General features: G+C 48.8%; 3 protein-coding genes across 11 annotated transcripts; all 3 read right to left on the bottom strand.

Annotated features, from left to right (window-relative positions):
- LOC113936577 (myeloid cell surface antigen CD33-like) lies at positions 1 to 9,027 on the bottom strand. Of its 4 annotated transcripts, XM_035725127.1 has the most exons (7): positions 8,858 to 9,027; positions 8,409 to 8,792; positions 7,930 to 8,208; positions 7,655 to 7,702; positions 6,341 to 6,437; positions 6,033 to 6,114; positions 1 to 752 (listed from the first exon to the last, which is right to left on the bottom strand). In XM_035725127.1, the coding sequence occupies exons 1-7, from the start codon at positions 8,895 to 8,897 to the stop codon at positions 588 to 590; spliced, it is 1,095 nt and encodes a 364-aa protein (XP_035581020.1). In that variant the 5' UTR covers positions 8,898 to 9,027; the 3' UTR covers positions 1 to 587. The 4 variants fall into 4 exon arrangements, with proteins under 4 accessions (XP_035581020.1, XP_035581021.1, XP_035581022.1 ...); XM_035725128.1 differs by lacking the exon at positions 6,033 to 6,114; XM_035725129.1 differs by lacking the exons at positions 1 to 752; positions 6,033 to 6,114 and adding an exon at positions 6,144 to 6,238.
- Positions 9,028 to 9,763: 736 nt separating this feature from the next.
- LOC113936578 (myeloid cell surface antigen CD33-like) lies at positions 9,764 to 21,810 on the bottom strand. Of its 5 annotated transcripts, XM_035725132.1 has the most exons (7): positions 21,675 to 21,810; positions 21,226 to 21,609; positions 20,747 to 21,025; positions 20,472 to 20,519; positions 16,643 to 16,736; positions 16,259 to 16,340; positions 14,748 to 14,765 (listed from the first exon to the last, which is right to left on the bottom strand). In XM_035725132.1, exons 1-6 carry the CDS (start codon positions 21,709 to 21,711, stop codon positions 16,271 to 16,273), a joined length of 912 nt encoding a protein of 303 aa, XP_035581025.1. In that variant the 5' UTR covers positions 21,712 to 21,810; the 3' UTR covers positions 14,748 to 14,765; positions 16,259 to 16,270. The 5 variants fall into 5 exon arrangements, with proteins under 5 accessions (XP_035581027.1, XP_035581026.1, XP_035581025.1 ...); XM_035725134.1 differs by lacking the exons at positions 14,748 to 14,765; positions 16,259 to 16,340 and adding an exon at positions 9,764 to 9,937; XM_035725133.1 differs by lacking the exons at positions 14,748 to 14,765; positions 16,259 to 16,340 and adding an exon at positions 11,662 to 11,981.
- Positions 21,811 to 25,220: 3,410 nt separating this feature from the next.
- LOC113936575 (glutathione S-transferase Mu 5) lies at positions 25,221 to 25,865 on the bottom strand. Of its 2 annotated transcripts, XM_027619941.1 has the most exons (2): positions 25,362 to 25,865; positions 25,236 to 25,259 (listed from the first exon to the last, which is right to left on the bottom strand). In XM_027619941.1, the coding sequence occupies exons 1-2, from the start codon at positions 25,839 to 25,841 to the stop codon at positions 25,236 to 25,238; spliced, it is 504 nt and encodes a 167-aa protein (XP_027475742.1). In that variant the 5' UTR covers positions 25,842 to 25,865. The 2 variants fall into 2 exon arrangements, with proteins under 2 accessions (XP_027475741.1, XP_027475742.1); XM_027619940.2 differs by having other exon boundaries at positions 25,221 to 25,865.
- Positions 25,866 to 27,031: the final 1,166 nt, after the last annotated feature.

The raw sequence follows: 27,031 nt of genomic DNA, 5'->3' as shown, positions 1-27,031 counted from the left end.
TCCAGCTTTACTGAGATATAATTGACACATAACATTGTGTAAGTTTAAGTTATACAATGTAATGATCTGATATATGTATGCATTGCAAAATGATTACAACATGGGAGGGTTTTGAAAGTGAGACTGACACATTGTTGGTTTGGTGTCCCAGACAGAACACACCCAGGCTCTAGAAGAAATGTCACCAACACCTTTCTGTTCAAGGGGGAAGGAACTAGTGTGCACCAAACTCTCACAGTGCGGCAGGACTTCTGCTGGGTGTTTTCTATATGCACTTTTATTTACTCCTCATGGCAACCCTGTGAGGTGGGACCTCTTACATTCATTTCGCAAAGCAGGAAACTGAGTCATGGAGGGGTAAGGTGGCTTGCCTGATGTCATACTGTTGATAAATGAAAGAGCGTGGATTCCCCCCCCCAGGCCTCTCTGATTGCAAAGCCTTAGTTCCAATATAGCAGGAAATTCACATTCAAGAGTTTGTAAACCCATTGCCTATGGGGATGTTAACTCTCCAAAAATCAGCCTTTGGGTCCCCCTTCCTGCAGGGTATGGATGCTCCTTCTGAGACTGATGCTCCAGGTGGTTCCTCATTGGGTCCTGATCTCTGAGTATTCTGCATAGGTGCCCTCCTTCATCCTGTGAAAGCTGATGGAGGCATAATACAGATCTTGATCCATCTCCAAGGTGGGGGGCACCCCTGCAGAGCTTGTGGGGTCAGCAGGGAGGTCTGACTTGGACTCCTGCTGGCAATCCTGTATGGAGAGCAAAGAAGGGGTCAGAACAGGGTGGTGGGGGTCTGGGGTAGGGTGAAGAGAAGGCAGAGAGTGTCCATGAAGTGAATTTGATTCTGACAGGACATTGCTCTCTCTTCCATTCTTTTATCAAACATTTCTTATGTAACAAATATAGCACTATTGATTGCTTTCAAATTTTATTGAACACTCACTCAGACCTATGCGGAAAAGATTATTATTTTACAGAGAGAGAAACTAGTTCTCAGAGAGGTTAGGTACTACCCAAGGTCACACATCTGTTGATCATGAACTGAACCTCAGTCTCTCTGCCACGGGATATACAGGAGGGTGTTTATGAAAAGCTCAGTTGTCTTCTGGATGTGTCTTCTTTATTCTCACACTGATACCACATTCACAACACCTCTGACACTAGATGTGTGGGGTTTTCAGCGCACCAAGCAATTCTCCAACACCAGCTTGGTGGTGTACATTTCTAACTAAATTCTGACGCTCTCTACCCAAAGACAACACCAGATCCCATAGATTAGGGCTCAGACTTACAAGTTTGCCCCCACCCCACTTTACCTGTCAGTTGGAGGTCCAGTTTGTCACCTGTGTGTCTGACCAACTGGCTATAAATTAGCGGTTGCCACAAGCCCCACCTCAGGTTCCATTAATTTTCTAGAGTGACTCACCCAACTCAGGAAAGCAGTTTACTTACTGTTTACCAGCTTATTATAAAAGGATGTGATAAAAGGCACAATGCAGATGAACATCCAAATGGAAGAGATGCATAGGGTGAGGTGTGGGGAGGGGGCGGGAGCTTCCACACCCTCTCCCAGTGCACTCCCAGCATCTCCATGTGTTCACCAACTTGGAAGTTCCTTGAACTCCATACTTTGGGATTTTTATGGAGGCTTCGTCATGTAGGCATGATTGATCACTAATTCCATTTCCAGCCTCTCTCCCCTCTCTGGAGAATGGGGGTGGGGCAGGGATGAAAATTCCAAGCTTCTAATCATGGGGTGGTCTTTCTGGCTCTCCATCCAGGAGCTTACCCAGAATCACCTTGTTAGTACAAAAGATGCTCCTATCACACAGAGAACAGGGATTTAGAAGTATGACCATTTTTCTGCTGCAGACTAATTTCTCTAGATTTTTGGCAACATTTTTCAAGAGTATTTCCACTTCTCATCCTCCCATTTTTCCTCTTGAACTCACTCCAATCAAGTCAACTTCCTCTCCCAGGCAACCAGATCTGCTTTTGTCAAGATCAGCTGAGACACCACTTGCTAAATTTAAGATTCATTTCTGAGAACCTATCTTACTGGACTTACTAGCATTTGAAGCAAATAAACATTCTCTTCTCTTTGAAGCTTCAGCTCCCTTTGGCTACCAGGACCCAACCCTACACTCTCTTCTTTCTCATTTCTTTTTTCTCAGTGTTTTTCTTGTCGTCTCCACCTTGTAACCCTGGCTCTCCCAGGGCTCTCTCTGTGGACCTCTCCTCTTCTTTGTGGCCTCATCCACTATCAGACCTTGATGCGGATGCCCCCCCAAACCTCTGTGCCTCCTACCTGAATCCTTGTCCTGAGCTCCAAACTCTTGCCATCTACTTGTCTTCTTCATTTGGACATCTCAGAGCAGAGGCACCTTAAGCTTGTAGTAACCAAAATAAAGTTTGATCCCCTCTTGGAAATATACTCCTGTGATTTTGGTAATTTCAGGAATTGGTGATACCCTTACTTATGTTGCTCAGGGCAGCCACACTGGAGTCATCTTTGGCATCTATGAACATGTGTGGACATCTATAACATCTATGACATCTATGGAGTCATCTTTGGCATCTCTCACACCCATTAGGTAGAGGCAGTGAACTGTCTTTGCTCATATCCCACACATACTCTATCACTACATTAGCAAATCCTGATTCATCATTGTTACCCAGGACTAAGTCTGTCGTATGGAACTGAATTGTGTCCATATGTTGAACTTATATGTTGAAGCTCTAACACCTAATGTGACTGTATTTGGAGATGGGGCCTTCAGAGAGGTAATTAAGTTTAAACAAGGACATTAGGGTAGGGCCCAAAATGACTTATGTCCTTATAAGAAGAACAGACACTGGAGATGTGTGTACACAGAGAAAAGGCCAGGTGAGGACATGGAGAGAAGGCAGCCACCTGCAAGCCAAGGGGAGAGTTTTCAGAAGAAGCTAACCCTGCTGGCACCTTGATCTTGGACTTCCAGCCTTCATGATTGTTTCTGAAAATGTTTCTGTAGTTTAAACCACTCCATCTATGGTATCTTGTTATGGGAGCCCTAGCAAACTGATACAGTCTGCTTTATCTCTTGCCTGGATTATTTCAGTGTCTTCCTTATCTTGTCTCCTCTTTTCTGCCCTAACCTGCTATAGGCATTCTCAGTGCAGCAGCCAGAGTGATCCCATTAAAAAGAGCATCAGCTTGGGGAACCCAGCTGGTTCAGTCAATAGAGCATGAGACTCTTGATATCAAGGTCATGAGTTCAAGCCCCACATTGGACATGGAGCATATATATATATAATAAATCCTGCACAGATTTCCTAAAACCCTTATAATTTCCTAAGTGAGAAGAATGCTAGGAGCATCTTCTGTTCTAATGTTTGATCTTTGACCCTGGTTCCTGACACAGAGCTCCTAAATCCCTTGGAATTTCCTGGACAACAGCAGCATCTTTTGTTCTAATGACGTAAATCTTGGTGGGCTCCTGGATGGGGGCTGGTCACAGAAAGGCCAAGCCATGGTTAGAAGCTTGGAAGTTTCAGCCCATGTCCTCATTCTCCAGGAAGGGAAGAGGAGCTGAAAATGGAGGTAATGATCTATCATGTCTATGTGAGGAGGCCTCCATAAAAATAACAATAGTACAGGGTTGGGGGGGGTTGGTTAGGGAGCTTCTGGATTGGTGAACATGTGGAGGGGCTGGGAGGATGGGCACACCTGGAAAGGGGATGGAAGCTCCATGCATCTCTTCCATCTGGATGGTGATCTGTATCTTTCATCACATCCTTTTATGGTGTGATGGTAATGGTACAAAGTAAGTAAACTGCCTTCCCGAGTTCTGTGGGCCGCTGTGACCAATTAATTAAAACTGAGGAGGGGGCTTGTGGGAACCACCAATTTACAGTCAGTTAGTTGGTCAGAAGCACAGGTGATGACCCAGGCTTGTGATTGGCATCTGAAGGTGGAGTGGGACAGCCTTGCGGGGCTGAGCCCATCACCTGTGGGATCTGATGCTAGCTCCAGGTAGATAGTGTCAGAATTAAGTTGAATTATAGGACACCCAGCTGGTGTCAGAATTATTTGGTGTGGGGAAAACCACACACACATTTGGTGTCCAAAAGTGTCAGAAATAGTAGTTCTGTGTGGTTTCCCTTACACTGTCACTCTTCTCCCAATACATAGGTAATTATGATGAATTGCAGCCCCCATGCCTCTCCATCTTCATTTCTTACCCACCATTACCCACTGCCCACACCCACACGGCTCTGCTTTAGGCACACTGTCCAACTTGCTGTTTCTCCCACACATCAAGCATGCCCCAACCTCAGAAGCCCCCAAGCCCTGCTTAGATAGAGCCTTAGTGATACTCTCAGGGCTCACACTACACTCCTTCACTTTGGCTCTGGCGGGTGTTTTCTCAAAGACTCCAGCCCCAGGACTGTCATCCCTCATTCTCCCATCTAACTCCCCACCAAAGCACCATTTCCTATCAATTTCTTGCATATTTTTGCTACTTATCTTTTCACTGTTTTCAACTCCTCTCCCCCACCCCATCCAGCAATAAGCGTAAGTCCTTGACCTCAGGGACATTTTATATTTGTAACATGTGCGTTTGTAAAAACACAGATATTACCCAAGCACCCAGAACAATCAACAAGTGGGAGATATTTGAGAAAGGAATGAATGCATGCATGGTGACTGCAGATCATGTGCTCAGAAACCTCAGTGGTGTCCACCTTAGTCAGAGATTGATTGATGGATGGATTGATTATTTTTTTAAGTAGGCTCCACATCCAGCATGGAGCCCAGCGTGGGGCTTGAGCTCATAACCCTGAGATCAAGACCCGAGCCAAGATCAAGAGTCGGATGTTTAACTGATTGAGCCACCCAGGCGCCCCCTTAGTCAGAGTTTTCAATAAATAAACGCCAGTCAGAGCTCGGAAATGAGCAGGACTAGGGCAGGATGACATAGGCACACGAGAAGGAGCTCACGCCAAGCAACGATGCTGAGATGCAAAAAGCTCACTCTGCTTGAGGCGAGTGAGCAGGCGGTGCAGGGGGATTGCAGCATTGAAGGTGACTCTGGGCTTCCTGCCCCAAATGCCAGACCAAGTTGTTTGGGCACCCGACTTCCGGCAGTGTGGGGGAGGAGTGCTTTTCAGACTTGGGCATATGGGACAAGGGTCTTCATGGAGGAGAGGCGAGAGGGCTGTGGCAGGGTAAGGACTAAGAGGGGAGCTCAGCTCAAAGGGAGGGGTTGCATTATGCTGTACTGAAAAGAACAGACGCGCTCTGCAGCATATTGGTGCCGGAAGTGCAAGGCTGGGGCAGGACAGGGTCGGGGCTCCGGTGGAGTGTCAGGAACACAAGTGTCATCAGGGAGGTGGACAACCAGCAGGAAGAATATGCTTAGGAGTGCATTCACCACATGTTTCTGAGACTTTGACATCTGGGGCCTTGCTAACCTTAGAGGAACTGTCCCGGCCAGAACTAGCCAATCTCTAGAGATGGTGGACTTGCTTGCAAGCATGCCCTTCACACGCAAACCAATCCGTCCAAAGCTCACACTCCAACCCCTCCTTACATTCTGGGCCACTATTCCTCTGCCTAATCGCCCCAGGGCCAGGCGCCAAACAACTAGGGACGCCCCAACACCCCAGAGCCTGCTGAAATGATTCAAACTAGCCAATCCCGAATCTGCTTACACTGTCTCACCGTGCCTTTCCTGTGGAAACTGCAATAAAGGCCCTACCCATGTCTCCCTTTGCCCCCTCTGCCTCCTGACCCACCTTAGCCCTGCCCCATGTGGTCCTGTGTGGGGTGGTGTGCCTCTCCTCCTGGGAACTGTGAGAAACAGAGTGCCTTCTCAATGGCAATCACCTCCTGATCTGTTGGCCTCAGACACCTGAATAATAAAACCTATATTTTCAAACAAGCAGGAAGGTGATGAGCTCATTTCTGGACATGCTGAATGGAGCATGGCCACCCCAGGAGATGCGGAAGAGAGTCTGGACGCCAGGACACCCACGTCACTCACCAAGGGAGCTGGCTTTACTATCGGGTGGATGCCGTCCACGCCCACTGCTCTCCGGGATGCTCTCTTCCTGCAGCTCTTCACTCTGACGGAGACACCAGAGTCTCTGACATAGGGTCACTCTTCTGAGGCAGGTTGAGGGTGGGGCGAGCCTTCATATCAAGGCTTTGTAACAAGGTCCCCATGCTCCTAGACTGTTGGGACCAGGGCTGGGAACACATGCATACCTGGCACCCTTTGCCCTTGCTCCAGGACCTCACAACCCCTGCAAGTTCCACTTCCCCCCACTCCCGCATACCCATCCAGCTCACCCAAAGAAGATAAGGCAGAGGCAGAGAGCGAACAGTGTGGTGATACCAGCTCCCGCAATGGCACCTAGCATCACTCCTGACCAGATCCCCTGTTTCCCTGTAGACAGAGACGCTTGGGGTGAACTCCAATCTTGATGAGCAGAGCAGTGCCCTTCCCCTCCCATCCAGGGTTCAGCCCTGAAGTTCTCTCACCCATTGCAGGACCTCAACCTCCACCAGAAGGACATGGTCTATGTGACACCTTCTATCCACACAGTCTGGCCCCTGCACCCTGTCCAGCAAACGCCATCTCATCTAGGACCCAGGTTCTTTCCCATACATGGTCTCTCTGCAACAGACTCCAGACCTGGCTGCAGCAGGACCAAGAGACTCTGGGCCTCGTGGGCACTCCAGAAAGAAAGACGTATGCACAGAGCTCTGTGGGACACAGAAAGTCCCTCCTTCCTTCCAGGGAGGTTGTCTGAATCTCCTCTCCTGGACTCCACTGGCCCTATCACTCAGGGTCAAAGTGGTCTTTTGTGCTTCCAGAAGCAGGTGGAAGCAGTGATATTCTCAGACCTTCAGCTCTCCTTGTCCTTCCTGGCCATGCCTCCTGGGAGCACAACACCCAGAGTGAGGGATGTGTCTCTGGGCATCACCTATCAGCTATATGGTGGGCACTGAAAGAATCCTAATGGGGCTCACTGTCCAGATGGGGGCCAGATGTCATTACCAATGGGAATAGAGCAGTGGGGGTAAGGCTGGGCTCAGAGAGAGGTCAAGGCCCAGAGACATTTTGGGGCAGTAAAACTACTCTGCATGATACCACTAGTTGGATACATGTCATTATAAATTGTCCAATCCATAGAAGGTACAATACCAAGAATGAACCCTGATGTCAACTATGGACTGTTAGTGATAAACGCATGCCCATGTAAGTTTTATTGTAACAAAGGTACCCTCTGATGGGGGATGTTGATAGTGAAGAGGCTATGCATGTAAAAGCAGGCCTTTTGGGGAAATCTCTCTACCTTCAGCTCAATTTTGCCTAGAACCTAAAACTCCCCTTCTAAAAATAAAGGTTACTAAAAATGCCTCAGGCCTTCAGAGACCAGAGGAAGATAAAGAACATAATCAAGATCATGGGGAGAAAACTGCAGGTCACCCTGGCAAGACCACAGAGAGGGTATGGGAGAGGAGGGCTGAGGGGGCTTCTCATGTCTAACCACAGCCCCCCAACACACCTCCACCCGTTGAGTCTCAAGTCCCACTTGGACACAACCTGACAGATACCCTGGCCAGTCAATGACCCATGGATGGGAGGCTCCTTCCTACCTGGTCTGTGTCCCAGGCAGACACCTGTTGTTGGGTTCTGTGTGGCACCTGGGAGGGGAAGAGGGGATTTTCCTCTTCAGTGGGGCGGGGTGATGTGAGATACATGTAGGCATCCCCCTGCCCCCAGAAAGCACAGAAACAAGGAGGGACAGGGCTTGAGTCCTTCTAGGTCCCATACTCAGCCAGACCTCCAGGACTAAAGCACAAAGCATCCCAGGCAGGCCTTCCCTTCCCTCACCCCTTCAGGGACCTGGGCATCCTGGCCCCGTACTCACAGGTGACATTGAGTTGGATGGTCCTTTCCACCATCACACCAGCTGCAGGGAAGTACACCTGACAGGTGAGGTTGGTGCCATGGTCCTGGGGCCGTGGGGTGAGGGTGAGCACCGAGGAGAGGTGGGTCCTGGGGCCCAGGGAGGTGAGGGCCACTGACGTCCAGGAGAAGATGGGGGGCGTGCCCCACTCACAGGCCCAGGGCACAGAGCAGGTCAGGTTCCCGGGGCGGCCAGACTCCAGGGTCCCTGGCTTGAGGATGTCAGGTGTGTGGGTCAGGGCTGTGAGGAGATGGGGAGACATGGGAATCAGGAGGAGGGTCAAGGGGAGGCCCTGAGAGAAGCCTCAGGGTTTGGTTCAGCTCCTGCCTCTGAGTCCTGACATGGGTCACCCCCTTCCTGGGAGGGAAGTGAGTCCCATCCCGCTCTGACCCAGGACCTCTGTCCTTCCCCTGTGGCTTCACCTGGAGGCTGCTCCTTACCCGTCACACGCACGGAGAGCTGGTTCTGTAGGTAACTATATTTCACATAAGGCCCTCTCTCCACCCTGAAGAAGTATGTCCCCGAGTCCCTTCTCTGTGCATCTCTGATGCCCAGGGAGCAGTTGTAGTCCCGGGGGCCCCCGAGGAGGTGGAATCGGCCCTGGGTCTCCTCCTGCACTTCTCGATCTGGGTTGTTTGTGGCCACTAGAACATGCTGGCTGTAATCACTCCCTTCCTGGAACCAGTAGCCATAAGTTGGGTCACCGTCAGTGTATTCGCGTTTGGGGTAGGAGAAGCTGCAGGGCACATGCACACACAGGCCCTCCTGCACTGTCAGGGACGCCGGCACTTTCAGCCAGTATCTTGAACGCTGAGCCAGGGACCCTGTGGGGAATCGAGGGTCAGCAACAGCCCCCGCCTGCCTGCCCCCCCACCCCCGGCCCACTCACCTGCCCACAGCAGGGGCAGAAAAAACGGCGGCAGCAACATCTTTAAGATGGGGCGTGTATGGGCTTCCCGTGAGTGAAGTAGAAGAGGAAGGCCGAGGGAGGGAGGCCGAGGGGGACCTACAGGAAGCTGGGGAGGAGCACAAGGCCTTGCGGTTCACAGAAGAGGAGATGCGGCGCCGGGGCTCCCCCTCTCTCTATGCACAGCAGCCACACCCTTGGCCAGAGACCAGGGAGCCCCATCCAGGTAGGAGAGACCAGCAGCAGACCCCGTGTCCTGCCCCCCATCTCGGCACCTCCCTCTGGCACCGGAGACTGGACCAGGACCTCTGAGGACATGTGAGGCACGAGACACAGTGGATCTCCCAAGGTCTTCCCACCTGAGGGGCTTGTCTGAGCAGCATCGTCTACACCAGGGAGCTAGTCAACTCCTGGCTAGACCTGGAAGGTCACAGCCTCATCTAGACCCTCAGGTGTTCTGTCCTGCAAGGTAGAGGATGCTTTAGGTCTGTGTGAGCCTCTGGGACAGAAGAAGAGAAGGGATCCTGGGTGAAGAGAAGGCAGGAGCCATTGATTCATTGATTCATTGATTAATTCATTCTCCAAATACTTAGTGAACATCTATGTTGGCTGAACTGGAGACAAGACAGCTGGGCCTGGCCTGGTCCATCCCTTGACATGGTCCCCACCAAGGGCACCACTTCCTCCATAGACACACTGCACTTTCGCTTTCTCCCTGTGAGTTTCACGAACTGCAGACACCAGGACTTTTTAGATGTGTCTGCGGGCCTACTGGATATTTTCTAAATATACAAGGATGGGTCCTTTCTTCTTTTACTTCTATTATGTTGATTCATGAAGTTTCAAAGGCATCTCCAAAATGAAAACTGTGTAGTATCTTCACGTAAAAGAGAAGGGAGAACGGTGTTCATGGGCTAGTGGAAAATCTTTTCCACAAATGCTGTCTATATAGCGGTGCATGGACTGAAGCAGTTTTTTTAGTTCCTCGTCATAGAAATTAGCATTTCCTGTGATGTAAAAAATCAGGTTCTCAAGGTGAAACGTGGCTCAAAACACATGTCACTGCAGAAAACATAAGTGGAATGAATATGCAGCTGCAATTAAAATCGCAGGTTCTGCCCATGTGATTTTCCATCTCACTCTGTGGAGCAGCACCTGGCAAATCGTTGATGCCTATATATACAATATAAATATATAATTGCATTTGCCATCATACAGTTGTAAAACCTTCCAAACACAGTAGTATCTAAAGAAGTGTTCCTTAAACATTACTAACATAGAGCTATTTTGCACCTCATCTGATAAAGGAAGAATTGAGTCTGCAGTAAGTGAAATCACACCTTATTCTAGGTTATTCAAAATGTAGGATTGTGGCACATAACAGAAAACCCAAGGCGATGGCTTTACAGTAAAGAGAGTTATACCATTTTCATGGACTGGAAGGTTCTGTGAGTTCGCATGATGTTTCTTTAATGAACTTTGTACTTTTTATAAGATACCACTTGAAGTGTGCATTTCTACAACTTATGACAAATGTATACCACCACAATGGAGACATAGAACATAACCACCAACCCAAACGTGTTTCTGGAATCTCTTTGCAGCTCATCACTGGCACCTCCAGCCCCAGGTAACCATTGATCTCGTCTCTGTCATGGTGAATTAATTTGGCCTATTTGAGAATTTCCTAGAAATGTACTCATTTGTGTGTTCTGGATTCTCTCACTTAGCATACTCCTTTTGAAATTGATCCACGTTGAATTTGTAGTTCATAATATATGATTACTAAGTATTATTCCATGATATGCGTATATTATAATCTTTTATTTATTCACCTATTGAGAGACATTTGAAATTTTCAAGTTTTGGCTATATGAAAGTGAAATTTTTATGGGCGTATTTCCATCCTCATGAGTATATACAAGAAGTATAATTGTGAAACTAACATAAGATTGTGTCAACCATACTTCAATTAAAAAATAGACATAAAAATGCTAAAGAAGAAAGAAGATCCCTCCACAAGAGTATAATTGTTGGGTCAAAGAGTAACTGCATATTTCACACTAACAGGAATTGCTAAACTACTCTCCAAAATGGATTGAACCTTTACCACTCCTATCTACAATGTTCCAGAATGCCAGTACCTCCACAGTCTTCTTAACACTTGATATTGACAGCCTTCTAAATTTTAGCAATTTTAGCAGAAGGGTGGTGGTTTCTCAATGTGTTCTTAAATTATTAATTTATTCTAATTACACATAGTGAGATTCACTTGTTATTACCTACAATTCTGTGAAGTTTGATGGATGTATAGAATTATGTAACCATAGCCACGGTTAAGAGACTGGTGAGTACCATTCCCCAAAATGTTTTTCCTCCTGTCCCTTGGTGGCCAAACCCTCCCTCCAACCATAACCTCTGCAAAAATGCTGGTCTATTCTCCATCCCTATAGTTCTGTTGTTTACTGAATGTCACAGAATCGGAATTATACCAAGAGTAGCCTTCAAAGTCTGGCTTCATTCACTTGGCATACTGCATTAGAGGGCCCTCAATATTGTTGGTTATGTATGCCAATAATTTTTTCCTGTACTTGCTGCTGGTACTTCACTGTTTCTCTGTACCGTTATGTTATATACACCATCCCTAGGAGACCATTGGAGTTGTTTCTAGGTTTGGGGTGGCTATGAATAAAGGAACTGTCAATATTCACAGGCAGGCTTCTGTGGGAACGTGTTTTTATTTCTACTAGGTAAGTATCTAGGCATCGAGTTGCTCGGTCCCACAAGCGGTGTAGGTTTAACTGAGACAAAACTGCCAAACTGTCCTCCAAAGTGGCTGTACCATTTGGTGTTTCCACCAACAGTGTATGGTGAGTTCTGGTTGCTCCACATTCTCTTTAGTATTTGACATTACCAGGAATTTTCTTTTATTTGTGCTTGGGTTATTCAGCCCTTCCAAGAGGTGTGCACTGGTATCTCATCCTGGTTTTACTCCGGGATTTCCTCAGCACAAGTGAGGGTGAGCATGTTTTCATGTGCTCATTTGCCATCCATTGTCCTTCTTTGCTGAAGTGGCTGATTTAAATCTTTGGCTGCTCTGTTTTTACTAGAGTAAAATATGCAGAACAAAACCTTTACCCTCTAACCATTGTCCAGGTCAGTGGCATTAAGCCCATTCCCATTGTTGTGCAACCATCACCACTGTCCATCTCCACAACTTTTTTCATCAACCCAATCTGATATTGTGTGCCAGTTAAGTTAATAACCCTTGATTCCCCCCTGTCCCCCACCCATCCCCTGAGCTTGACAACCATCATTCTATTTTCTGTGTCTATGAATTTGCCTACTCTAGATACATGATATAACTGGAATCTTCTAGGATTTTTCCTTTTGTGAATGGCTTATTGCACTTAGAATAATGTGCTCAATCCATGCTGTAGAATGTGTCAAACTTTCCATCTTTTTAAGACTGCATAATATGCCATTATATGGACATACCACGTTTTGTGTATCTGCTAATCTGTTGGTAGACCCTTGGGTTGTTTCCACCTTTTAGCGCTTATGAATAATGCTGCCACGAACAAGGATGTAGAAATATCTATTCAAGTGCTTGCCTTGGATCCTTTGGGTGTATACCCAGATGTGAAATTACCGGATCCTATGGTAATACTATGTTTAATTTTTTGAGGAACTGCCGTACTAATTTCACAACAGATGCACCATTTTACAATTTCAAGAGCAAAACACAGGAGTTCCATTTTCTCTGCATCCAGGCCAACACTTGGTATTTCCTGCTTTTTGTTTCGTTTTGTTTTTTTCATAATTGCCATCAGAATGAGTGTGAAGGGGTTTCTCATTGTGTTTGTTATCTGCATTTTGCTGATAGTAGATGTTGAGCAGTATTTCATGTGCTTAGTGGTCATTTGGATACTTTTTGAGAAATAGCTATTCAAATCCTTTGCCAATTTGTAAATACAGTTGTTTGTTTTTTTGTTGTTGAGACACAATTTTTTTATATAATTAGGTTTTATTTGTTTGTTTACTTATTGCTTTGTCTTGAAAGCCCTTGATATATTCTAGATACAACTCTTTCATCAGATACATATTTGTAGGTATTTTACCTCTGTCACTTTTCTTTTAGTTCTGTTGATAGTGGCTTTTACAGAACTGCAGGTCCCTGTTCCCCAAGATGTGTGTCATGCCCGAGGTGACCCACTAGTGCATCAAGACATGGAAGAGCAGAGTAAAGAAGGTCAGGGGGCCAGATGGGGACATATAGGGATGGAAAAATCCCTTGGGCCGAGCAGTGGGCTGAATAATGACCCCAAACATACCCAGGTCTTAATCTCTGGAAACTAGATGTTACCTTACAGGAAGCAGGGTCTTTGCAGATGGGATGAAGTTACAGATCTGGACTGTGGGGATCATCCTAAATTATCTGGGTTGGGTCCTAAGTCTATCAGAGTGTCCTTCTAAAGGGGAAGCAGAGGGTGACTTCCCGCACACAGAGCAGCATTAAGTAACATGATCACAGACCCAGAGTGGAGCAGTGACACCCCAGGTTAAGGAATGCTGGCAGCCACCATCACGAGCAAGAAGCAGGAGAAGGATTCTCTCCTTGAGCCTCTGGAGATCATGGAGCTCAACCACTCTTGATTTCTGTGCAGCAAAGCTGCTTTGGATTCTGGGGTTTAGGACATGGCCCCCAAGATGTGTCACCTTGGCATCGTGACCCTTTCAGGCTGAAGGATTTTGAGAAATGGCAGGTGGAGGAAGGACCTTGTGACTTTTCCCTCCCTCTGCCCAGAGGAATGGAGCATCACATGTCTGATGACAGGTGGACCCAGAGAAGGATCCGTCAAGCACGTCTCATCAAGCCCCTCCAGTTACTACCCACAGTCAAACCCTTTGTTCTCCCAGGTGTGATTCCAACTTTTCACTCTTCACCAAATCTAGGAAAACCCCCTCAGGTTTAACTGTTTATTCGGGTCTTCGTTTCCTTATGAAGGCTCCTGTGCCACATAGATCTCATATGAAATACATTTGTATACTTTCCTCTGATTCACCCCTCTTGTGTTACAGGGTGCCCAGGAAGATCTCCCAGTAGTGGGAAACAATGTGTCTCCTTCCTAACACAGCTTTCTGACCTTCCTGTGAGAGCTTACATTTCTTTGTTTTAAGACCCCAGGAGTGTGGCATTTGTTACAAGGGCCCCAGGAAGCTAATATGGGCGGGCGGGAAATCAGAGATGCCCCTTCCAGGAGGAATGCAGGGAAGGACAGGGAACAACCTGCATCTCCAGACCCTTGCTCTGTTCCTCTTTGCAGCAAAGTCTTCACAACGTTGTCTGTACCCCTTCTGCCATCTCCCCTGAATCTCCTGAACTTGCTCCAACCACATCTTCACCCCTTTCCTGCCCCTTTTGTCAAATCTGCCATTCTTGGGTCCCCAGTGACAAACGTCTCTCCAAGTGCCTCTATTTTTCTATGTGCAGTCTGTCCCTTTCCTCCCTATCGATTATCCCCTTCCAGGAGCTGCAGGATTTAATATCTCCCGCCTGGACCCCTCTGCTGATTCCAGGCAGTCGCAGCCTGCTCCATCCCTGACATTCTCAGAATGAGCATCTCTAAAGTCCTTGACTCCATCCTGCCAGATGCTCAGGGAAGACACTGGGCATCATTCTTTCTCCTCTCTTTCCCCCACTCCCCACATCCATTGGAATATCCTGCTCAGTTTATCTTCATAATATATCCAAAAATAAGTCCCCACTTTCTCTGGTTGGATCCAGCATCATGTCCCACCTGACGTAGCCAGCAGTGCACTTCCCCATCTCTGTCTTGCTGTCATGGACCCACTCTGGCTGGTCCTGAGCAGATCAGCCATGGGGATCCTACTGAAGGGAAAATTCAATCATATCTCTGCTCTCCTCAAAGGCTTCCAGATTTCTTGCATTTTCTGCAAGGCTCACATGGTCTGCACCAGGAAAATGTCTGCATCCCTATGGTATCCGCACTCCTACCACTGGGTCTCCACCCCCATGAGGTCTCCACTTCCTCAAGGTCTCCACACCCTTGGGGTCTGCATCCCATGGGGTCTGCACCCCCATCCCACAGGGTCTGCACCCCCACCAGATCAGCACCATCATCCCAGCATCCCCAACTTGCATTCTTGTGCTCTCAACCTCAGCCTCTGGTTTCCACACCAGCCCTCCTCCTGTCTCAGAGTTACTTCACTTGCCTTTCCCCATTTTCCATTTCCTGGGATAATTTTCTCTCAGGCAAATATAGAACCTGCTTTGTCACCTGCCTTCAAGTCTTTGCTCAAATGTCACCTCCTCAACTCTTGGTTACAGAGCATGGTCCCCAGTATGTCACGTGTTCCTCAGTCCGCATGGTTTTTCTGCAAACACATATTCTACCCAAAGTGCTCTAATATTATTTCTTATTTATTTCTCTTGATTTCTTGTCTCCAGAATGACAGGTTCTTGATGACAGAGATTTTTCTGTGTTCACTGATGCACCCCAAAACAAAACTAGGTGGCATATAGTAGGTGTTCAATAGTACTTGTTGAAAGAGTCTGTTAATAACTGAGTACAAGTTGACTCAAAATCATGTCTCTCTCTCTCTCTCTCTCTCTCTCCCTCTCTCTCACACACACACACACACACACACACACACACACACACACACACACACACAAAGAGCTGGGTGGCTTTTAAGACTGAGCCTGAAGATGATTAGGACTTGGAGATGCAGGATTGGGGAGGAAAGGGCACTTCAGGAGAGGGAAAGGCACATGCAAAGTCTCAGATCAGGAAAACCCTAACCCAGTTGGGTGTGGAGATGTTGCAAGATGCAGGGAGAGGTAAAGATCTCATGGAGGGTCTAGCGGGGAATGGACCATGCCAGGCCTTCAAATCCAGCCTTTTTGTACCTCAGTCTTGACTCTGAAGAGGAATCATAGCTGTTCATGCTGTGGAGAAGTGGATGATATTGCTCTCCCAAGACTCAGTGAGTTGAGGAGAGAAGGGGAGGCAGGAGGCTGGTGGGTTAGAGGCCCAGGGAAGACAGGAGGCCACAGGAACAAGCAGGGTCAGGAGGGGGAGGAGACTGGCATCAGGATGAGCTTAGGAGGAAGGAAGGACAAGACAGAGTGAGGTACTGGATCAAGCAGAAGGGAGGGAGGTCACAGTGGAGACTACACCGCAGTTCTGGTCTAGAGATGGGAGCCATGTCAACCACGTGAGAGAAATTCAGCAGGGAGGTAGGTTCGGGAGGAATGAGGTAGCTCAACATTGGCCGTGCTGAGTGGAGCAATCCTGGGGCCATCCTGGGGGCGGTGTTGGTGGGATTCTTGGGTGGTGAGCTGCCCACATCACTCACCTGAGGGATTAACTAGGGGGCCATGTTTGCCTCCGCCAGGTCCCCTGCAGGCCTGGCTGTCTCCTTCCTGAGGAACCTCCCTCTGAGAGAAGAGACCAGGGTCTTTCAGTCTAATCATGGGTGTGCAGGATGAACTCACTCACCCGATTTCCCAGTTAAGGGGTTAGAGGGCTGACTGAGCAGGGAGAGGGCAGGTCTGGCCTCACAGATCACCTTGAGCTCAGCAGGCACATCTCATCGTGGACACAGGGTGGAATCCTCACACCTGGTAGGCTTCCCACCTGCCCCATTCTCAGCCTGTTCAGTCCCTCCTGCACTGGTTCTGGGACTTAGCCACATGCCCCACCCTCCCCGCCCCTCCCCTTCCCCTGGGGCAGTGCTCACATGAGGATGATGAGGCAGAGGAAGAGGAACAGGATCTTGACAGCAGCTTCCCCAATGGCCACCGAAACCAATTCTGCCACAGGCCCTGATTTTCCTGTAGGGAAATTGGACAAGGACAGATTCATGTGCTTGAATGCAACCCTGTGTCCTTGACTCCCAGTGGGGCTCTGGACACTGGTTCTTCAAGCCTTCCTGCCTCACTGGGTGTGGGACCACCTGTGCTGGGGCCTCATGCCACCTCATACACTGCCCTTCCAGCAGTAGTACTGGACAAATATGCCTAAGCTGGACTTCATCAGAATGAATCCTCTTGTTCGTTTGATGCTATTTAGAATGTAAGAAGGCAACCTACGTATTGGGAAGAAATATTTGCCAGTCACAGATCTGATAAGGGGATAGTATCCAGTATATATAAAGAACACTTACAACTCAACCACAAAAAGGCAATCAATCCACTTTAAAAATGGGCAAAAGACTTAAAAAGTTTCTCCAGAGAAGACATATCAATGACAAATATGTCCATGTAAAAATGAACATTAGTCATTATGTAAATGCAAGCCAGACCCCACTGAGATATTCCCTCACACCCACTGGTAGGCTATAATTATTTTGAAAAGGAAAATAACAATGTTGGGAAGAATGTGTAGAAATGGAAACCCTCACACACTGCTGGTGGGAGTATAATATGGTGCTGCCGCTGTGGGAAACAGTCTGGCATTATCCTCAAAAAGTTAAAACATAGAAACTAGCCTTTGATGGTACTGGCGCAAAAACACACACATAGATCAATGGAACAGAATAGAGAGCCCAGAAATGGACCCTCAACTCTACGGTCAACTCATCTTTGACAAAGCAGGAAAGAATGTCCAATGGAAAAAAAGACAGTCTCTTCAACAAATGGTGTTGGGACAATTGGACAGCCACATGCAGAAGAATGAAACTGGACCATTTCCTTACACCACACACAAAAATAGACTCCAAATGGTTGAAAGACCTAAACATGAGACAGGAGTCCGTCAAAATCCTAAAGGAGAACACAGGCAGGAACCTCTTCAACCTCTGCTGCAGCAACTTCTTCCTAGAAACATCGCCAAAGGCAAGGGAAGCAAGGGCAAAAATGAACTATTGGGATTTCATCAAGATAAAAAGCTTTTGCACAGCAAAAGAAACAGTCCACAAAACCAAAAGACGACCGACAGAATGGGAGAAAATATTTGCAAATGACATATCAGATAAAGGGCTAGTATCCAAAATCTATAAAGAACTTATCAAACTCAACACCCAAAGAACAAATAACCCAATCAAGAAATGGGCAGAAGACATGAACAGACATTTTTCCAAAGAAGACATCCAAATGGCCAACAGACACTTGAAAAAGTGCTCAACATCGCTCGGCATCAGGGAAATCCAAATCAAAACCTCAATGAGATACCACCTCACACCCGTCAGAATAGCTAAAATTAACAAGTCAGGAAACGACAGATGTTGGCGGGGCTGCGGAGAAAGGGGAACTCTCCTACACTGTTGGTGGGAATGCAAACTGGTGCAACCACTCTGGGAAACAGTATGGAGGTTCCTCAAACAGTTGAAAATAGAGCTACCATACGATCCAGGAATTGCACTACTGGGTATTTACCCCAAAGATACAAATGTAGGGATCCGAAGGGGTACATGCACCCCAATGTTTATAGCAGCAATGTCCACAATAGCCAAACTGTGGAAAGAGCCAAGATGTCCATCGACAGATGAATGGATAAAGAAGATGTGGTATATATACAATGGAATATTATGCAGCCATCAAAAGGAATGAGATCTTGCCATTTGCAACGACGTGGATGCAACTGGAGGGTGTTATGCTGAGTCAAATAAGTCAATCAGAGAAAGACATGTATCACATGACCTCACTGATATGAGGAATTCTTAATCTCAGGAAACAAACTGAGGGTTGCTGGACTGGTAGGGGGTGGGAGGGATGGGGTGGCTGGGTGATAGACATTGGGGAGGGTATGTGCTATGGTGAGCGCTGCGAATTGTGCAAGACTGTTGAATCACAGGTCTGTACCTCTGAAACAAGTAATGCAATATATGTTAAGAAAATAAAAGAAGAAGAAGATAGCAGGAGGGGAAGAATGAAGGGGAGTAAGTCGGAGGGGGAGACGAACCATGAGAGACGATGGACTCTGAAAAACAAACTGAGGGTTCTAGAGGGGAGGGGGTGGGGGGATGGGTTAGCCTGGTGATGGGCATTAAAGACGGCACATTCTGCGTGGAGCACTGGGTGTTATGCACAAACAATGAATCATGGAACACTACATCAAAAACTAATGATGTAATGTATGGTGATTAACATAACAACAAACAAATAAATAAATAAATAAGAAACTAGCCTTTGACCCTGCATTTTCACTCCTCGACATATGCTCCCAAATACTGAAAAGAACGTTCAAACAAAAACATGTCCTTCAGTGTTCACAGTAGCATTATCATAGCCCCGAACAGAAACCACCCATATGTCCATCACCTGATCAGTGGATAGAATATGGTGCATCCATACAATAGAATAGTATCCAGACAAAAAGGAATTAGTACTCATACATGCCCTATGGATGGCCCTTGAAAACGTTTTGGTAAAATGAAAGAAGCCAGACGCATAAGACCATAGTCTGTAGGACTTCATTTAGTTGACATATCCCCAGTAGGCAAATCCACAGAGACAGAAGGCAGATTCGTGGTTGCAGGGTTCAGGAGGAGGGGGAATGGGGACTTACTGCCTAAGAGGCAGGTGATGACAATGCACGGTGGATGGAGTCAGGTAGTGGTGATGGTCCTACAACACTGTGAATGTCCTGAGAACCACATGTTTTGCACTTTGAAATGGTTAAAATGGCAAAGTTAACTTTAGGTGAATTTTTCCTCAAGGAAATAATACTGCATTTACATAAAAAATACTGGATGGAGATAGCAGTTGCCACCTGGTACTGGCAAAGATCAGAACATTCATCCCATGCAGGCTTGGTGAAAACATACACTTTGAGCCCTGACTGTTGGGAACATAAACTTGTCCATCCTCTGTGGAGAAAATTTGGTCCCATCTCTCAAGATTTCAAAGAACCTGCGTTCGAGCTATTTTGGTTTTAGGAATGTATCCCACAGACATAAACACACACACACATACAGAATGAGATGCAAGACTATGGATTGCAGTGTTGCAGTGGTTCTGTTAGTAGAATAAAATGAATGTCACGATTTCCCATGAGAAGAAGACACACACAGAATCATAAGCCATCCACAGGGAGGAATACTGCACAGTTTAGGAGAAGATGGAGGGCAGTCTGCACTATTGATATCAGAGGACCCTAAGATCCTCTAGGCGAACACACTAAGGCTCAGAGCAATCTATGGACACGGGTCACTTCCCAGGAGGCGACTGGGTATCTGAAGACAGATTCTGCTGTGCATTTTGAAAGTCTGCTTATGTGAATATATTACCTGTTCAGAAGTACATAAATAAGCAATTATTAGGGAGAATAAAAGACGGGCCAGGAGGAGTCATCAGGAGATGCATGATAAGGGGCAGGTCTTCAGGGTGCATGTTGCCCTGTTCTCCTCTTCTCCTGATACGGGTGGGGTGTGTGTGCAGAAGTGGGGGGAGGGGGGCCAATGGGGACAGCTGCTCACAGGGCCATGGGGCCTGGGGAGGGGGAGGAAACACTGAGTTCACACACAGGGGGTCCTGGTAACTGGGTGAGTTTAGAAAGAGGCAGGGACCCGACTCTGGCTGAGCTTTGAAAAGCCCCACTCTCTATACCCTGGGAGGAGACACACCTACCTGTGGTGTGTCTTAGGCAGACACCAGTTGTTGGGTTCTGTGTGGCACCTGGGATGGGAAGAAGGGATTTTCCTCTTCACTGGGGTGTGGTGAAGTGAGATACATGTAGGCATCCCCCTGCCCCCAGAAAGCACAGAAACAAGGAGGGACAGGGCTTGAGTCCTTCTAGGTCCCACACTCAGCCAGACCTCCAGGACTAAAGCACGAAGCATCCCAGGCTGGCCTTCCCTTCCCTCACCCCTTCAGGGACCTGGGCATCCTGGCCCCGTACTCACAGGTGACATTGAGTTGGATGGTCCTTTCCACCATCACACCAGCTGCAGGGAAGTACACCTGACAGGTGAGGTTGGTGCCATGGTCCTGGGGCCGTGGGGTGAGGGTGAGCACCGAGGAGAGGTGGGTCCTGGGGCCCAGGGAGGTGAGGGCCACTGACGTCCAGGAGAAGATGGGGGGCGTGCCCCACTCACAGGCCCAGGGCACAGAGCAGGTCAGGTTCCCGGGGCGGCCAGACTCCAGGGTCCCTGGCTTGAGGATGTCAGGTGTGTGGGTCAGGGCTGTGAGGAGATGGGGAGACATGGGAATCAGGAGGAGGGTCAAGGGGAGGCCCTGAGAGAAGCCTCAGGGTTTGGTTCAGCTCCTGCCTCTGAGTCCTGACATGGGTCACCCCCTTCCTGGGAGGGAAGTGAGTCCCATCCCGCTCTGACCCAGGACCTCTGTCCTTCCCCTGTGGCTTCACCTGGAGGCTGCTCCTTACCCGTCACACGCACGGAGAGCTGGTTCTGTAGGTAACTATATTTCACATAAGGCCCTCTCTCCACCCTGAAGAAGTATGTCCCCGAGTCCCTTCTCTGTGCATCTCTGATGCCCAGGGAGCAGTTGTAGTCCCGGGGGCCCCCGAGGAGGTGGAATCGGCCCTGGGTCTCCTCCTGCACTTCTCGATCTGGGTTGTTTGTGGCCACTAGAACATGCTGGCTGTAATCACTCCCTTCCTGGAACCAGTAGCCATAAGTTGGGTCACCGTCAGTGTATTCGCGTTTGGGGTAGGAGAAGCTGCAGGGCACATGCACACACAGGCCCTCCTGCACCGTCAGGGACGCCGGCACTTTCAGCCAGTATCTTGAACGCTGAGCCAGGGACCCTGTGGGGAATCGAGGGTCAGCAACAGCCCCCGCCCGCCTGCCCCCCCATCCCCGGCCCACTCACCTGCCCACAGCAGGGGCAGCAGCAGCAGAGGCAGCATCTGTGAGATGGAGCGTTGTGTGGGCTTCCTGTGGGTGAAGTAGAAGAGGAAGGCCGTGGGAGGGAGGCTGAGGAGGATCCTCAGGAAGCTGGGGAGGAGCACAAGACCTCATGGTTCACAGAAGAGGAACTGCAGCTGTGGAGTTCACGTCCTCTCTACACAGAGCCAACCACACCCCCTGGCCACAGACCAGGGAGACCCACCCAGGGAGGAGAGACCAGGAGCAGACCGCGTGTCCTGCCCCCCATCTCTGAGCTTCCTTCCGGCACCTGAGCCTGGACCATGTGCATATGTCTTGCCCATTAGGCCTCAAATTTGCTAGAAGCCTGTCCCGATGGGGAGGGGCGGAGCAGAGGTGTCTGAGAACTCCATAGCATGCGAGGGGCATAGGTGGTGTGTGCTGGAGCCCTGCTGTCCAGGCTGTGGTGTCACTGGTGCTGTCCATTTGCTCTGGGGAAGTGGTCACTTCCTGGCCTTGGCCGAGTTAGCTGCTGTGGTGTCTCGACCTATGGTTCTTGAACAGGGGTGTCTGCCTCCCTCCCCCCAAAGGGGAAATTTGTCAGTGTCTGGACACGTTTGATCATCATGGCTTGGGAGGAGGGTGTGTCTGGCATCTAGTGGGTTGAGACTAGGGATGCTTCTAAACATCCTCCGATGCACAGGATGGCTCACACTGCAAAAAATCATGCAGCTCCAAGGTTCAACAGTGCTGAGGTTGAGAGAGCCCAGTCTAGAGCTGAGAGGCAGTCAGTTCTTCCAGTTATGGGATCTTGGAGGTTCTGTGTGGGTGTCCAGCCTGTGAAAGATGAGTAAGGGTCTTGGGTACAGAGTGGATGTCAGCTCTGTGTTAAGGCTGGCGGCAAAGAGGAGATACACCAGACCCATTTCATGCCCTTGAGAGGCCTGGTAGAGACCATGAGGGAGGAAACAGGCTGGGGCTATGGGACTGGAGGCTCTGTTGGGTGCTTTGGGACACAGTGAGCAGAGTGGACATGGCCTGCACTCTCAGGGGATAGGAAGGAAGATTCCTAGCTATAGGACCCTGCCATGGGCCCAAGGTCAATGCAGAGGCAAACTTGGGCTGAGCAGTGGGAAGAGCTCTTTGCACCTTTCTGCTGTGGTTCCCCTGCTCACACAACAAGTGGCACTTCACCATGCCCTCAGGGGCCTCCTGGTCTTGCCTCCTGCCCTGCTGGAGGCCATGCCTGCACACTCCAGAGGTGTTACCCATAGGCAATGCAGACGCCTAACTGCCTTGCAGATGCTGCCCCGCTCCTTGCCATCAGCTCTCTGACTTCTCATGGGGAGACCGACTTGTCCATTCGACCACATTCACTGGACACCACCTGTGAGCATGGTGCTGTGCTGGGTCTGGGGCTGGGGCTGGGGCTGGGAGGTGAACAGGCAGACTCTGACCCCAAAGAGCCCCCAGTCCTGCCTGGTTGGGCTCTCGTGGGACGAGGTGCAGGGAGTGTTCAAACGCTCTCCATGGACGGCTCAGGGAGACTGAACTGAAGAGGGGACCTTCAGATGCTGTCACTCCCCCATCCTTCTAATGTCGTCTTTTCCCATGTCTCTCATCCGCAGGAACTCTGTGCCCCAGCCACATGCTGGATAGGCCTCAGGCCCTTTCCTTGAGGCCCCGTCACCTCTAGGATCCAGGATCCCGAGCCCAGGCACCAACATATCTCTGTCCTGGCAACAACAACACAGAAGACAGAGTGGGTCTGTGTCACTGGGAATGCCTGAAGCTGAACCTGAGAATAAAGTTGAGCCTGAGGTCGGTCGCTCCTGTCCCTTCTACCATCCTCTCTCATACCTGCTGGGGGGAGCATCCCAGAGACCAGCTTCCTGAAACTCACTCTGCACAGAGAAGCAGGGAGACCTGGGCGCCCCGCAGGTGCCACGAGCTGCAGGGGGATTCCCCCTCTGTCTCCAGCCCCTACCCAAGACAGCTCCAGGACCCTGGACAGCGAGGGCTGGGAGCAGCTCAGGGTGTGGCCCTCTGGGACCTTTCAATGGCCTTCTCTTCACCCCTTGGTAAAGCTACCTCACTATGCCCTGTGCCCTCACATGGCCTTTCCTCTGTGCCATACCTGGAGAGGGAGGAGGCAAGGGCAGGAGGGAGAGAGATCACTCTCTTCCCCTTCCCCTTCTTATAAGCCCACCCATTTTAGGATTCCACCTTTTTATTTAAGATTTTATTTATTTATTTGAGAGAGAGAGAGAGACAGCACAGAGGGAGACTATGAGGGAGAAGCAGGCTCCCCGCTGAGCAGAGAGCCCGATGCGGGGCTCGATCCCAGGACCCTGGGACTGAAGGCAGACGCTTAACCGACTGAGCCACCCAGGCGCCCCAGGATTCCAAACCTTTATGATCTGGTTTACTTTTAGTTATCTCTGAAAATACAACCACATTGGGGGTTGAGGCTCCAGCCTATGAATTCGGGGGGCATAATTCAGTCTACAACATTCAGGTTCCATGGAGCCCCCCATGTTTCATTCTTGTCCTCTTTGTAGGCAGTTTCCTATCCCTCACATGCAAAGAAAGCAAGTCATATAAATAATTATATTCTGCATTTCCGCTTTCCATTCGAAAGAAATATGTCCCAGCCTCCATCCTCCTGGTGTCAATGATGCTCAAAGCACAGTTATATTTCCCAGGGTCTCCGAGGAGGTGGAAACATCCCCGAGTCACAACCTGCAGTACGTGGTCTAGGTGGGTCCCGGCCACTGGAGCATCCTTACCAGGCTTGTCCCTGTTCTGGAACCAGTAGCCACAAGCAGGTGTGGATTTGTTCCAGCCATCCTGAGGGTAGGAGATGGTGCAGGTGTGGGGATGCACAGCTCTCATGTCATCACAAACTTGTTTGTTCACTTCCCGCTTGAAATCCGGATGCTCAGTCTGGGACCCTGTGGGTGAGAGTCTGTGCCTCAGCCACCATCTCCTACCTGCTCACCCCTGGACAGCAGGGTTGGCTGCAGCTCTGGGAAGGGATGAGCCAAGCCCTTTGCTGAGATTTTCTCTTTCATGGAATCGTGAGCTGTGGGACCAAGAGGAAGTTCTGACAGGAAGGTGAGTGACACTGAGGTGTGTGCACAGAACAGGAACTTTAGACCTGTTCTGTATTAGAGCTAGGCTGTCTTGAGAGATTGTGCTCACTTCCCATTTTTCAGAGAGGGCTACTGAAGTTCAGACAAGGCAATGGACATGCCCTAAGCACAGGGGAAGGCAAGACCTGCTCCCTGTCTCCACGCCCATGTCCTGACCCTGCTCTCTGCATTAGGGACCAAGGCCCTCCTGGGCAGGTATCAGGGAGTTGTACTATTCTTTTTTTTTTTTTTTTTTTAGCCTAAACGCTATTTATTGAAAAGACCAGAGAAGAGAGAGTTACACGCCCCCTAGGGACAGGATGGAACAAAACAAGCAGTGCAAGTCCACCTCCTGCTCAGCATGTTCTCTTGTTGCCCCACTGGGCCATCTTGTTGTTGATGGGCATCTTCAGGAAGCAGTCAGACTGCATTTAGTTAGCGATCTTCTCCAAAGCCTCAAAACGGCACATGAAAGCCTTCAGATTTGGAAACTCATCCAGGCACTTGGGCTCAAACAGACGGTTCTGATCTAAGACATCATAGGTGAGGAAATCCACAAAGGTGAGCTTTTCTCCTGCAAACCATGAGAATTTCCCCAGGAACAAGGAGAACTGTTTCAGTTGTCCAGGTAGCTGTTCCAAGTACTGAGGCTTCAATTTGTCAAGGTCAGGGCTATAGCACAGTCGTATCAGCTGCATGCGGAAATCCATTATTTGGTTCTCCATGATGTCCACTCGAATCTTTTCTTCTTCAGTCTCACCACACATATTGTGCTGGCGAGTGATGTAGCGCAAGATAGCATTGCTCTGGGTGATCTTGTTCTTACCATCCATGAGGTAGGGAAGGTTAGGAAAGTCCAGGTCGAGCTTGAATTTCACATCCAGCCATTGGCTTCTATCATAGTTGGGAACTTCCCCGCACGTGTACTGTTTCTCCTCATAGGATGTATCAGTGAACTCCAGGAGCATGCGGATGGAGTGCGCCAGCCCGCGAATATCCCAGTAACCTAGAACCATGGTCGACTTGGACAACGACATGCCGATGCTGTCTCGGTGCCTTCCAGGACTTGGGAGTTGTACTATTCTTGCTGGGGATTAGTTCTGGAGTGGCCCAAGTTGGAGTTAAAGGCAGAAGAATATGGAAGAACCCCAAGTAAGTTGAAGGGAGATGTTTTTCCGTTCATTCGTTTATTTAACAAAACAGAGTGAACACACTCACTGTGTTGGGGGCTGGAACTGAGACCTGACCTCACTTCTTCCTGCTTAGTGGGGTGGTCCCTAGGCAATTCCAGGATTTCGTGACAGGAGCCAGAACCAGGAAGAGCAGTCTACATAGGGATTTTTTTTTCCCAGGTTTTCACCTGGTTCACGGGGCACTTGATCTCCACATCTCTCTTTTGAGAGGACAAGATCCACCCATCTCCTTGACCATGTCTCCCGCCTTCCTCCATCACCACATAAGGGCAGGGCCAGTACAGTGCCCAGTACAAATACTTGAATAAATGGATGAAGGCTTTTCCAAACGCCCCTCCCAATTCACAGTGCAAAACCCCTCCTAATCTAGCATTCTACCGCAGAATGTTTCTTACATATGCTTTTGCTTCGGGCAGCGCCTCCTCTTGTCAAGTTTCACGTGTGGGGCTTTTTCTCTTGCTTTTCACACACTCTCAGCGTCCGGAGCTGCCTGACATCATGCAGAGTCCTGGCTATTCTGTGGTTGGAGGAGCAATTTGTGTTTAGTATGACTGTAGGAAATGGGCTTGTATCAGTGTGCAATTAGGTTTTGTTACAAAATACCCCATGTAGCCCATCCTCTCTTTGCAGAGGTTCCTGGAATGCTACTTTTAAACAACCTCCCATCCAGTGCTGAGCAAAACAAAACAAAACCTCAACACAGCAAGAGAGGACGAAGGAGTGTGTTCTTGACTGCTGAGACCATCTTCCTGTGGGAATCCTCCTCAGAGGCAGAAAGGTAGGTTGTGGCCACCAGATGGCAGTAATGATTCCTCAAATGCCTGCGGTTAAACTAAAAGGCTAAAGGAATTACCTGAAAGGTCATCTGAGATTTTTATGATTCCCAGGAAGTCGTCCAGTTAACTGAGGGAACCGTGTTAGTGTGAGCATTAGTGTCATTTAATTACGGTGCTAAACGCTTTACCTGTAATACATCCTTTGAGCCTCATGTAGAGCCACTGAGGTCTATAATAATGATCCCTTTCCATTTTACG

Source organism: Zalophus californianus, chromosome 17 (genome assembly GCF_009762305.2).
Source record: "Zalophus californianus isolate mZalCal1 chromosome 17, mZalCal1.pri.v2, whole genome shotgun sequence".
Classification (NCBI taxonomy): domain Eukaryota; kingdom Metazoa; phylum Chordata; class Mammalia; order Carnivora; family Otariidae; genus Zalophus; species Zalophus californianus.
Note: the sequence above shows the minus strand (reverse complement) of the source record. Positions and strands in the feature narration are given on the sequence as shown.